Source organism: Cyanistes caeruleus, chromosome 13 (genome assembly GCF_971803275.1).
Source record: "Cyanistes caeruleus chromosome 13, bCyaCae1.hap1.1, whole genome shotgun sequence".
NCBI classification, from domain to species: Eukaryota; Metazoa; Chordata; class Aves; order Passeriformes; family Paridae; genus Cyanistes; species Cyanistes caeruleus.
Genome location: NC_141713.1, coordinates 1,322,949 through 1,335,000, shown reverse-complemented (window position 1 = coordinate 1,335,000; position 12,052 = coordinate 1,322,949). Strand labels below are relative to the sequence as shown.

Genomic DNA, 12,052 nt, shown 5'->3' with positions numbered 1-12,052 from the left:
TTATATAATATTTGAAGTCATCTGCTATTGTTTTAAACTCTTCCTAATTTCTTGGCATAGGTTTCACGTGGATCATTCTTGGTAATTTACTTCAGATACTTTCTGCTTTATTTTTTTTTTCTCCATAGCCAGAAATAAGTTTGAACTTGAGTTTGATTTGCCTGTTAGAAACTTGCTGTAAAATTCGAATTTAGTTTGTTTTTCCAGAGGTGCTTTCGTGTTTGAAGAATGGAGAGATTTTAGAAAATTTTTTAAAGGGAATCTGAAATATAAGGAGGAAAATTTTATTTATTTATCTTCATCTTCTGAATATTTATTTTTTAAATATAAAACTGATGTTTAAATAATACGGTCAAGTGTGAAAATAGAGGTAACCAGTAAAATTTTATAGTAAGTTTTAATATAATGATTTTATAATGAATTTTAATATGATGTTAGTATGTTTTAGCAGTGGCTTGTTGGCTTGGGATCTTGAAAGGTTGATGTGTATTTTTTGATTTCTATTCCTCAGAATTCCAGGCAGTCTCAGGGAGCAGGGCTCAGACTCTGATTTGTTCCAGGATTTCTTCTGTCTTGTGAAGCTTTAAGGCCCCATCCCACCCAAACCATTCCCACTTCCCATGGAATACAGAAATCCCTCCCGGAATGGGAGATGTCCCTGGAGGGCTTGGAAGGAAACTTCCCTCCCAATTCCCAATTCCCAGTTCCTGCCGTGGATGCCGGTGATGGAGTTGCCTTAAACCTGGGATTGGAGGTTCCCTTAGGCAGAGAGGCTGCAGAGGGTGGAGGGATTTGTGTGGTTGGGGTGGCTCTGGTGGCCTTTGGAGAACCAGCAGGAAATCCTGGATTTACTGGAATTTTATCCATCGAAGAGTGGTTTGGGTTGGAAGGGACCTTCAAATCGTATCATTCCATCCCACTTCCACTCTCCCAGGGTGCTCCAGCCCTGCCTTGGGCACTTCCAGGGATCCAGGGGCAGCCAGAGCAGCGCTCAGAACAGGCTGGCTGGGCCTGGCTGAGGAGCAGGTTCCTCCCAGGAACTGGAGATGACCAGAGACAAGCCCGGTGCTCCTTCGCCCGTTCCCAGGCCAGGGCTGTGAGAGCTCAGATTGGAGCTGTGTTTCTCAGCAATTCCAGCTCCTCAGAGCCTGGAGAAGGGCACAGCAATCCCAGCCTTTGGGCTGAGGAAGGTGTCCCCACAGGAGCGGGCTCCTCTCCTCCCCTGCGGGGTGCTGGTTGCTCAGCACAGTGAGGAACCTCCAGCCCCACATGCGGGGTGAATAATTTCGAGGTCTCGGTAGGTGATTCCCTCATCTCCAAAGCATCCATTCTTCTGCCAATCCCATGGAAATTTGGGGTTGATTCCTGAGAGTGCAGCGCAGCCCTCCCTGTGGCACAGGAGAGGATGGTGGTGCCTCAGCTTGGGGAGAAAACCCCTCAAGAACCCAAATTTCTATTGCTTTGGGTTTCTCCCTTGCAGCTGTCCCCGGAATTGAGATATCCATGATCACAGGTGATTTTCCAGCTCCTCAGAGGAAGATCTGAATTTTTTTAGGTGGCTCAAAAAGCAGGAGACTTAACCATCAACTTTTTACCTGCTTATTTCCAAGCCAGAAGTGGCTTCCAGGGGTGTCCTCGGGAGCAGGGACAATCCTGATGGGAATTCTTCTGCTGCTCTTCAGCCCTGGAGCTCTCAGCCCCTCAGATTTGTTCCTCTGCTTTATTCCCAGGAAGGTTTTCCGTGCTGCAGGGTTGGAGGGCGGTTGGGTGTGGAATGAACACATGGATGCAGGAGGGGTGGTGGTTATGATGTCCTGGCTCTGTTTCCAGGCTGGAGACCCCGGTTCTTTTGGTCTCTCTGGATTTCTGACTGTTGGGGCTCTGCTGTGGATGTTCCCACAGCTCCCTGGGAATGCCCAGGTCCTCCCAGGGAGGGGGGATGGCCTCGAGCGGTTCAGCCTGTCCTTCCTGGACATCCCGTTGGTGGTTTTTTGGGGGTTTGGAGTTTGATGGCTCCCTCAGAGGATTCCATGATTTCTTTCCTGCTGAGTTGTGCTCATTTTCCATCTCCCATGGTGTGCAGCAAGTTCTCCTGCTGCTCCTCTTTGTTGGGTGGCACAAAGCAAGATCTGGATCAAAACCCAGCTCTTTGTTTGGTGTTTGTTTGACCATTCTTTGCTCTCCTTGCCCACTTTTTGTGGTTCTGGGAGCCAGGCCTACAGGTTGGGAGCAAGGTTTGGGATGATGATTTGACTTGGTGATCTTGGAGACCTTTTCCAACTTAAATCATTCCAGGATTTTCAACAGCAATTTTCTAAACTTGGATTTTTTTGTTTTCCCTTGTCCCCACTCCTGCTGGCCAAGGGAATTTTTGTCAGGGTATTCTGGCCCTACTCTGGTGTAGGAATTATTGCTGGGATGAGTTCTTGGCATCACAGTTCCTCCAACGGTGTGGAGCTTTCCGTGCCCACTTTGTTGAATTGTGTTTCTAAACTCTGCTAAAGAGATTTCTCTGAGAAGTGGCTGCAGTTCAATGGTGGATGAAATAATCTCTTTATATAAATTTGTTTGGAGACCTCGGGGAAAAGCAGCGTAATATAATTGTAAGAATATATTTAATATTAAGGTTGTTGTGAATAGTCTATTTTTTTTTATTTTATTTTGAAATAATTTCTTTTTCCTTACTGTTTTGTGACAGTGATTGAAGTTTGCCATTTGCAAAATCCCCAGATGGGGATGGAGAAGGGTATTTAGAATATCAGGAACAAATTAAGGGGGTCATTCTCACTGGTTTGGTGCTTTGACTTCTTGCAGAAGTATCAGCAATTGCAATTTTGCAAGAAATGGTAAAATATATCTGAAGATCATCCTTTAATTCCACAGGAATTGTGGAATGGTGGTGAAGCCCCCGTGGAAACCAGAATATTTAGATATTCCTTTACCTTTTATATCAGGGCAGAGACAAAGCTTTTGTCAGTAGGACACGATGTTACTTTTTGCTCTTAAAACCCAACCCTCATTTGTACAGATGAAAGATAACTTCCATCTACTTTTAAAATCCACAGGAAAATAAATGTTGTCTCGTGAAGCCTCCCTTAAAAATCGTAACTGTATGATTTGTTGGTAGATGGGTTTTTCTATTAAAAAAACCCCCGAACTCTCAGGAGCTTGGAAAGCAGTATATATGTAAAGAGAAAATTTGTTAACTGCTATGGGAAGATCTAACCCTGGGTCACCTGCAAATCTCTCAAACAAGAGCTCCAGGGCAAGTCCTAATTCCAGGGAGTAAAAGCGAAAATTAAAGCTGTAGCTGGTGACTCCTCCAAGTTACCCGGGGTGGATTCATTTGAGTTTCCTTGATTGCCGTGTGAAGGGGATGGGAGAGGTCTTCTCAGCCACTTCCCGGCCCAAGGATCTCCATGGAGACAGAAAAATAACCTGATGGTCTGTCAGAAGTTGCCTTTCATAACCAGAGGCATTCATTAAATAGGAGATGAAGCAGGAGACAAACTTTGGCATTTTTGACCATCCTTGGGGGTGGAAATAAGGAAAAAAAGCGCTTTTGGAGGCGGTGCTTTACGGAGTGGTTTATCCAGGTTCCACTGGGGCTCCGTGGCCTGAGAAATACTCTGATAATGGGACGGATTTATTGCTTGTTTGCAGAAATTTCTGGAAACAATTAACTGCGGTTGGTAAATCCACAGAAAATTCTGTGCGGGTTCAGAGGTATCAAACAGCGGAGTTAATTCCGCAAATCCAGGCTGGAAAGGCTGGAAAAGCCTCTGAGCAGGGGGTGCTGGTGATGTCTGAGGTGTTCTGGCGTGGCTGAGGGACAGTCTTGGTGCTGAGAGGCTAAAGGATTTTTCTGAGTGGGGAATGCTCATGGAATCTTGGAATGGTTTAGTTGGGAAAGGATCTTGAAGTTCAGCTTCCATGGGCAGAGACGCCTTCCACCATCCCAGGCTGCTCCAAGCCCCGTCCAACCTCACCTTGGACATTCCAGGGATCCAGGGGCAGCCACAGCTGCTCTGGGAATTCCAGCCCAGCCTCTCCCCACCCTCTCAGCTGGGAATTCCTTCCCAATATCCCATCCATCCCTGCCCCCTGTCATTGGGAGCCATTCCCTGTGTCCTGTCCCTCCATCCCTTATCCCAAATCCCTCTCCAGCTCTCCTGGAGCCCCTTCAGGCCCTGCAAGGGGCTCTGAGCTCTCCCTGGATCCTTCCCTTCTCCAGGGGAACATTCCCAGCTCTCCCTGGATCCTTCCCTTCTCCAGGGGAACATTCCCAGCTCTCCCAGCCCGGCTCCAGAGGGGCTCCACCCTTGGAGCAGCTCCGTGGCTTCCTCTGGAATTGCTCCAGCAGCTCCGTGACCCTCTGGAGCTGGGTGGTCCCAGAGGTGGACGCAGGATGTTCTAACCAGCACATCCAAGTGCTCCTTGGTGCTCTCAAAACTTGTCCTGCTTTTTTTTTTTTTGGTCTTCCTTCCACTCTGGGTTTTCTTGTGTCACTGCTACAATTTCACTGTTTAAAATTCCTCACGAAAACACAACCATCTCCTCAATCCCCAAGTTTTTTGGGCATCACGTGGGGCAGGAACACCCCAAATTTTGCAGCTCCTGAGCTGCAGCCGCTGCCCTTAGTTCCCTCAAGGGAAACCCACCTCTGAAACCTCTCCTCTCCCAGAAATGCACCAAACCCTTGGGGGAGGAGACAAAAACGAGACAAGATTTTACGCTGAGCCCTTTTAAAAGGGTTGTTAATGCTCAGTAAAGCTTCTGCTTCCCTTTTTCCCTGAACTGTGGGCAAGAGGAGAAGCCCCGGCCGTAAAGTTGTCGCCTCTCGGCTTTGCTTTATGGTCTTTGGAGCTGCCCCATCATGGGAGCTGGGGAAGAGGTAAACAACGTGGTTTTAGCGGTGAAAAATCTGCCTAATATAAATACAGCAAAGTTCAGCCCCGCTCCCGGGGTGAAAAATACGGCCGCAGCTTTGCGGAGGGAAGGGAGGAGCAGAGCGTGGCCTCACCAGCCATTTATCCGGGGCAGGGAGGAGAGGTAATCCATCTGAGAGGGGAGTCTCGGTGGCATTGCAGAGAGGAGAGCGCAGGAGCTTCGTTTAATTGAGAAAATGAATCAATTACAATGATGTTGCATCATCAGATGCGGGGGAAACGGCGGCGATGTCGTTACAGCGGGTAACAGTGTTAAAAAGTAATTGAGTGTCTTAAGCGTTTTGAATCAATTCCAGGTAGTGGCAGAGCTACCTTAATGCAAAATTTATGAAGATGATCTCCAAATAATTTGTTGCCATCAGAATTGTGTAATAAAGGCTGGTAACGACGTGTGTGGGAGCGAGGCCGCGGCTGGGCCGGGCTCCGGCGGAGCCTCCGGTGTCACGGGGAGAATTCCCTAACACTTGGATTTGTGGTGCTTGATTTTTCATTAGGAGGGCTGAGTGCTTTTATTAGAAATGATATTTTAAATCTTGCTCTGAAATTGGATGTAATCATACCCGTGTTGGGGCCGCTCCGTGTGACCCCACCTCGATTCCTTTCCGTGACAAGAGCTATTTTTCCAGGAAGGAAATGTGACTGATGATCTGTTTGGATAAAAACTGTTCCTGTGCTCTAATGTAAAGAAGCTCCAAATCATCCCTATTGAATAAGCTCAGTCTATTTTGTCATTTAACATCTGGAAGTGAAGCGGGGGGAAGAAAAAAAAAAAATAAGAAAAGGTTTTTACAGCCACAGAATATTTTGCTTATTAGCAAAACCAGCAGATTTATTCTGTTGAATTGTAGTAGATGGAGATTGACCATTAAAAAATATAATGGGCTGCTTCTGCCTGTTTATTGTTGTATTTTCCTCCTTGGAAAAAAATAGAATTATACTCAGGAACTTCATATCTGTGTGCTGCTAATACACTTAATAAAGGACTTGAGGTGCGTAGCACCAGCTGTTTCCTTGGTGCTGGTCTTCACCCTCCTCCCAGTCCCATTTTACTGCTGGAAAAGTGTTCCAGGAGGATCCTGCCCTGGCTGGGGATGGGGAAAGAGCTTCCAGAGCTGCTGGGAGCATTCATCATCCCGGCACCGGGCGGGGGAGAACACGGAATGGAAGGGGCAAGGCAAAGAAACGGGGTTAGAAAAGAACATTTTCACCCAGGATCGTGGTCTGCTTGCGCTGGGTTGCCAACAACTTTGTGTGTGTGTCAGGGAACAATTAATTAATTACCCCCAGCCATTAGAAAATGGGTTGGAAATTGCTGGGAGAGCAGCATCCCAAAATTGAGTGTTTTGCATGAGGTCCCTGCTCCGCGCTTTGCGTTTGGTTCTTTGTGTTGGGATTCCGCCTTTGTTTCCTTTTCTCCTGGCAGGAAATGTGGGTCAGGAGATGTTGTAGCTCTCGGAGCAGTGGGAGGGTCTGTCACCACAAACTCCAGCTGGATTTCTCCCCCAGATTTCTTCAGGAGTTCAGATTTTCCCTTTTCAGCTTAAAATAACGCAAAGTTCACCAAACTTCCCCGTCTCGTAGATGGCGATGCTCTGCTCAGACTCCAAGGAAAACTGGATAAAAAACTTGGGGAAAAGTGGAGTATTAAAGGCTTTCCTGAGCAGCAGTAGATACTTCAACCACATAATTAAAGTTTTCTTCACAAAAAAGGGATTGTGAGCAGAGCCTGGCAGTAATCCAAAATTCTAATTTCTGACTATGATTTAATTTCAATTTTAAATAAATCGGTTTTTAATTTAAAAAGAGTGAGCTTCATAACATTAGCAATGATTGCAACATTAAGCCCAGTGTTCACAATCTAGCAATATAAAACATTATTTATATCTGAATCGTAAACAGCCTTTTGAAATGGATTATGGTTTTTCTTCCTATTCTAATACAACCTGGAGGGTACTAAAAAGTGTTGTGTGAAATTAACATTCTGCTGACTTTCGCCTATAAATGAGAAGCGAGCTATTAACATTTGTGTATTTTCATTATGTAAATTGTGTTAACACATGCCCACAAATTGCCACCAGCGATGCAATAATTTTCTCTCAGTGATCATAATGTGTCCAAGTGAGTCATTTTGATTATGACATGCTAATTACATATTGTCTTTTTTTCAGATTCAGAAAAACCAGGGATCTTTAATGGTAAGCTTTATGAGTTCAGAAAAAAATTCACTTTTCTTTTTCCTGATGGCTGCTCCCTCTGCATGCTTGAATGCCTTGTTTTAAACTTAGCAAATTGCATTTTGAAGAAAATGCAAACCTTTAACTGCCTGTATTAGATTAGGTACCATTAGAAATAATAGAACATCCTGAGCATCAATGTTTTGATAAGAGTTTGCTGCCGTTGATTAATCTTGCTATATTTTATTGCATTAATGATTTTTTTTCTTTCCACTCCACTGTAAAGATATTGCATATAGTCTAATACATTTTTATTTTTTTTCCCCTCCCTCTCTCCTTGCCATTGCAGCCTCTCCAGTTACTGCAGTGCATTGTTGATGAGGTGAGTCGTCGTCTTATGTGCTTTCACTCCTAAAGTCATTCCTAATGGAGTGGAAAGCTTATATTTTGTTTCCTAATGAAGCACAATGCCCAACATCCTCCCCAGCACAAGTTGCAGCTCGGAGCTCTCACACATGAACCGGCCTGGTCCCACTCTCTGCTGGTTTTCTGCTCGAAATATTGAGTTTATCCAAGATTTTAATGTCTCTTGGAGCTGCCGAGGTCCTGGAGCCTCAGCCTCGTGTGGGAGTTGTCCCTCCCAGGGGTTGGGACAGGGACAATTAAACGTTCAAGGAGGTTCTGATGGGCCAAAAGGGCGTTTGAACAAGGAGGGAAAATGAGTGGTAAGCAGCGAAGCACCTGAACCTCACCCAGACGTTTTTTATTCAGTCAGAAGGCCAGAATGAAAAACTGGGATGCAGGAGATCCAGGTGTGAGCAGGAGACTGGATTTCAATGGCAAAACATCACATTTCTGGAGTGAAACACTCCTTGCATCCCCAGCTGAGCTGGGCCCCGACTCTGAACAACAAGGAAATAGCTGAGGGCAGACCTGTGCATTCTGAACACTTGGAAAACATTCCAGAATCCTTGGAAAAAGTGAGGTTTCTTTCTCCCTAAAAAAAAATAGGCAGCTCAAAGCCAAGCGACTGAAATCTCTTTAATAACTGCATCACCACTTGGCTCATTTCTAAGAGGCTGTAAAATGGTGCGCTGTTGAAAAACCAAAGTTCTCTTCGTTTTTAATGTTTATACGGTGATGCTGCTAATTAGGGAGCTCCTGCAGGAAGAAAGGAGCCGTGTCTCCTCCAAGGCTCTCCTCAGCCTTCAGCAGGATGTCATTTCCAGCTCCTCAGGTGGAGTGGCTGGGTGCTGAAGTGTCCAAAACGCGTCTAAAGTCATCCAGCTGCTTCCAGCCCCTCGCTGTCATTTTTGTTGAGCCTTTTGGGGTGAGCCAGGTGCTCGTTTCTGTTGTCTCCACCTGCCTGGGCTGACCTCAGTGGGAATTTCTGTCCTCCTCTCAGAGAATGGCTTTGTGGCTGAGCTGAATTTCTTGCCAAAAGCGGCGTTTTCAGGCCTCGAGGGGTGCAGTTCCATTGAAATGAACAAAGATCCTCTGTGTGAAGAGGAGTTTTCCCAGCTCTTTGCCCTGGCTCTTGGTGGGGATCTGGTTCTTTGGGAGCTTTTCAGGGAATTCTGTTTCTTCAACCTCTGCCATCCCGGATTGTTCCTCTTGCACACATCTTTGGTTGGGTATTCCAAAGCACCAGTGGCGTCATTGCCACCGCCAAAAAACCCTCTCCATCCTCAAGGAGGCCAATTAAACACAACCAAAAAAATTAAACCAAAAAAATTCCTAAAATCTGCATTTTGCTGCCACTCAAATCTCTTTTCAGTGGGTGCTGCTGCCTGAATCTGAGCTCACTGTCCTAAAACCCAGCCCTGAGGAGCTCATTTTGGGGCAGATTGCTGGACTCGATGATCTTAGAGATCTTTTCCAGCCTGAAGGATTCTGTGACCTTCTGGCAGCTTTCACATCTCAGGGTCAGAACTGCTTCAGTCTTCTCCCAAAAAACTTTATCCAGGGAACTTTGTGAAGGCTGTGAATTTCACCCCTGGCATTTTGGGATTTTTTAGGTTTGTTTTGTGTTCCACAGCCAGTGAAGTCATCATTGTCCTGAGGTGGTGGTCAGTGAGGGCTGTTAAAACTCCTGGTGAAAGTTCTTTAAGCTCCACCCGCTTTGTTTCGAACACACTCGATGTCAGAATATTCAGAATATTCAGAATTAGAAATCCAGGTTTTGTAAATCTGATTATTCTGGATCAGATTTTCCCCTTGATTCTTAAAAAATTCCCTCAGTCATTCCCCAGGAGCCAACTAAAACTGATCCAGGAAAACCTGGAGATGTTTTAAAGTGATGAAATGGAGACCTTGATTCTTTCTGGTAGCTGCTTATTGGTAGCGATGGGATTTGGTAAAACTTCCACCAAAACATGGCAGGAATCCAAGTTAATATTAATTCATAGGATCAATTAATTCAACTACCCAAAGAATCTGTGGCTGCCCCATCCCTGGGGGTGTCCAAGGCCGGGTTGGATGGAGCTTGGAGCAACCTGGGAGGGTGAACATTCTGGAATAAAAACTGTCCATGGGAATTGTTGGATTTTCTGCAGTAGTGAGATTTTTGGAGCTGGTTTTAAACTCTTAGGGAGCTGCACGAAGCGCAGTGCGTCACTTGGGCGGTTTGAAAATCCGTGTTTGTTCGTTTTCTAGGACTTAAATTGACTCTGAGAAAGGATGAACGAGCGATTTGAGAAGCAGGAGGATTGAACCAAAAATTTTTCCTCTGAAATCACAGCAAACCCTGCCTGATGGGTTTTGCTGAGAAATGATCTTAGGGGGCTGCTAACGGCGTCGTTAGGGGATTATAATTTAATGGCAGAATTAGCGAGGAGCGTTGTGCCGATGGAATAAACTGCCAGAACCTTTTGTTTTTCACCATGTGGTGACTTAGAGCGAGCTCTGATCCAGCTCCAAATCAGCCACGCTCGTTTAAACCACAATCCTAATTGGAGCAGCGCCTCCCACCGTGGCAGGATCCTGGCCCAAAGGCGGGGCTGGACTGGTTGTTGATGGAGTTCCTGTGCCACAGCCGGGCTGCTGTGATTTGGGAGCTGAGAGCGGTTGGATATTCCAGCGCTGAGTTTGTCTCCAGCTCCGGGAGACGCGGTGATTCCCGCCGGGAAGGATGGGCATGCAGCCTTTCCAAGCACTCCAGCTTGGAAGAGAACTTCCAGGTGTCAGGAAAATTAATCCACGAATCACCAGAGGTTTATGTCCAAAAAGGAGATAGAGGAGTCCTTTTTCTTTATTCGAATAAAGGGAGAGGCCATGGGGCATTCCCCTGGGGTCTCTCAAATTTTTGGAGGGCGCAGCCTCCTTTTTATCCTAATTCCCGGCCGCTTGTCCCTTCTCCCTTTCCCCATCGGCTGAGGTACTTGAGAGGTACAGGCTTCCCGGAACGCCTGATACCTGGGGTACCTTCCCCCCCCCACTCCCAATGCATAATCCTTTCTTAACTTTTTGGAATTCATAGTGTTCTTTCAGTGCCTCTTTGATCTTCTACTGGAATCCATCCCATTGTTTCTGTCGTCTCTCACTGATAGCTACATCTTATCAACTGACCCACAGCTTGTTTGTAAAGACAAACTCATCATTCCTCTCACAGGGATGGAAGCAGGAGCCTGGCCTGGGAGATGTCGTGGATGTGGCCCTGTTTCTCACGGTGGGACAGGAAAGAATTCCCTGTGAAACGGGATTGCGCTTACAAAGCAATAGGTGCGGTTTCAAACAAGTGCTGAGAGTTTTTGTTGTCGGAGTCCGTCCCGGATACGCAAAAAGAGTAGAAATAGGAATTAGAAATGCAATCCCCAGAGCCCCAGGAGGGGCTGAGGGAGCTCAGCCTGGAGCAAAGGAGGCTCAGGGGGAATTTCTGGCTCTGCACAGCTCCCTGCCAGGAGGGGACAGCCGGGGGGATCGGGCTCTGCTCCCAGGGAACAGCGACAGGAGGAGAGGGAATGGCATCAAGTTGTTCCAGGGGAGGTTTAGGTTGGATACTGGGAAAAATTTCTTTGTGGAAAAGGTTGTGAGGCATTGGAACAGGCTGCCCAAGGCAGTGGTGAAGTCCCCATCCCTGGAAATGCTCCAAAAAGTGCGGATGTGGCTCTTGGGGTGGTGCTGGGTTTGCAGCTGGACTCAGTGATCCTTAAGCTCTTTTCCAACTTGGACAATTCCATGATTCTGTGACTGGAGAAATGCAGAGAAAACTCTGAAACCCAAATACTGCAGGTAGAACCCGTGGGTGTTTAACACTTTCACTGCTCATGGTTTCAGAATTTCCCATGGTGTTTTCTCTTGGGCTGACAGAAGAAATCCCACCCATTCCTTGCTCAGCCTCCAGATCTCCAGCGAGATCCCAGACAGGACACCTGGACCCACTTCAGTGCTCTGATACCTGCAGGGATAGCAGGGAAATCAAATTCCACTTCCAAATTCCAAGCATTGATAGCTTGATTGATTACAATTCTGCATTTGATGCATTAGAAATTCTCAGTGTAAAAGGTAAACGGGGCAGGTCTTCATTTCCAGGTGGGTTACTGGGTTCTGCACCTCTGCAGAAAAAAATGTGGGATTTGGTTTTTCAGGAAGATCAGAGCTCTGTTCATAGCATTTTTTTGCATCCCTTGAAGTAGGTTGAGAAGTGACGTTATTTTCAAGACTCTTCCAAGCTGTAGGTGCTTATTTCCCTGTCACAGTGCTTCAGTAGGAAATCGCTGTTTAGAATCATTCAGGTTGGAAAAAACCTCTAAAATCATCAAACCCAACCACTTGGTTCCTTACTCAGCCGTGTTCCAGCTGCAGAATTCCTCTAACCTTGTAAAAATGCTGTTTTTCCTGACCTCTGCTCAGCTCAGCATTCCCTGGGTGGGTGCAGATTGCAGGATCCCAAAAACCCAGACCCAGGAGCTTCATGGTTTTCCCATCCTT

The 12,052-nt window shown here is 46.3% G+C and overlaps 1 protein-coding gene across 5 annotated transcripts in view; it reads left to right on the top strand.

Annotated features, from left to right (window-relative positions):
* MAP2K5 (mitogen-activated protein kinase kinase 5) overlaps positions 1-12,052 on the top strand; it is a 126,793-nt gene that overhangs the window by 82,816 nt on the left and 31,925 nt on the right. For 4 of the 5 annotated variants that reach the window (XM_086849624.1, XM_086849623.1, XM_086849628.1 and 1 more), the window contains 2 exons: positions 7,118-7,144; positions 7,473-7,505. In XM_086849624.1, coding sequence (XP_086705750.1) covers positions 7,118-7,144; positions 7,473-7,505 — 60 coding nt within the window. Of the gene's footprint in view, positions 1-7,117; positions 7,145-7,472; positions 7,506-7,894; positions 8,858-12,052 lie in introns of those variants that run through there. The other variant, XM_086849625.1, reaches the window with a different exon arrangement.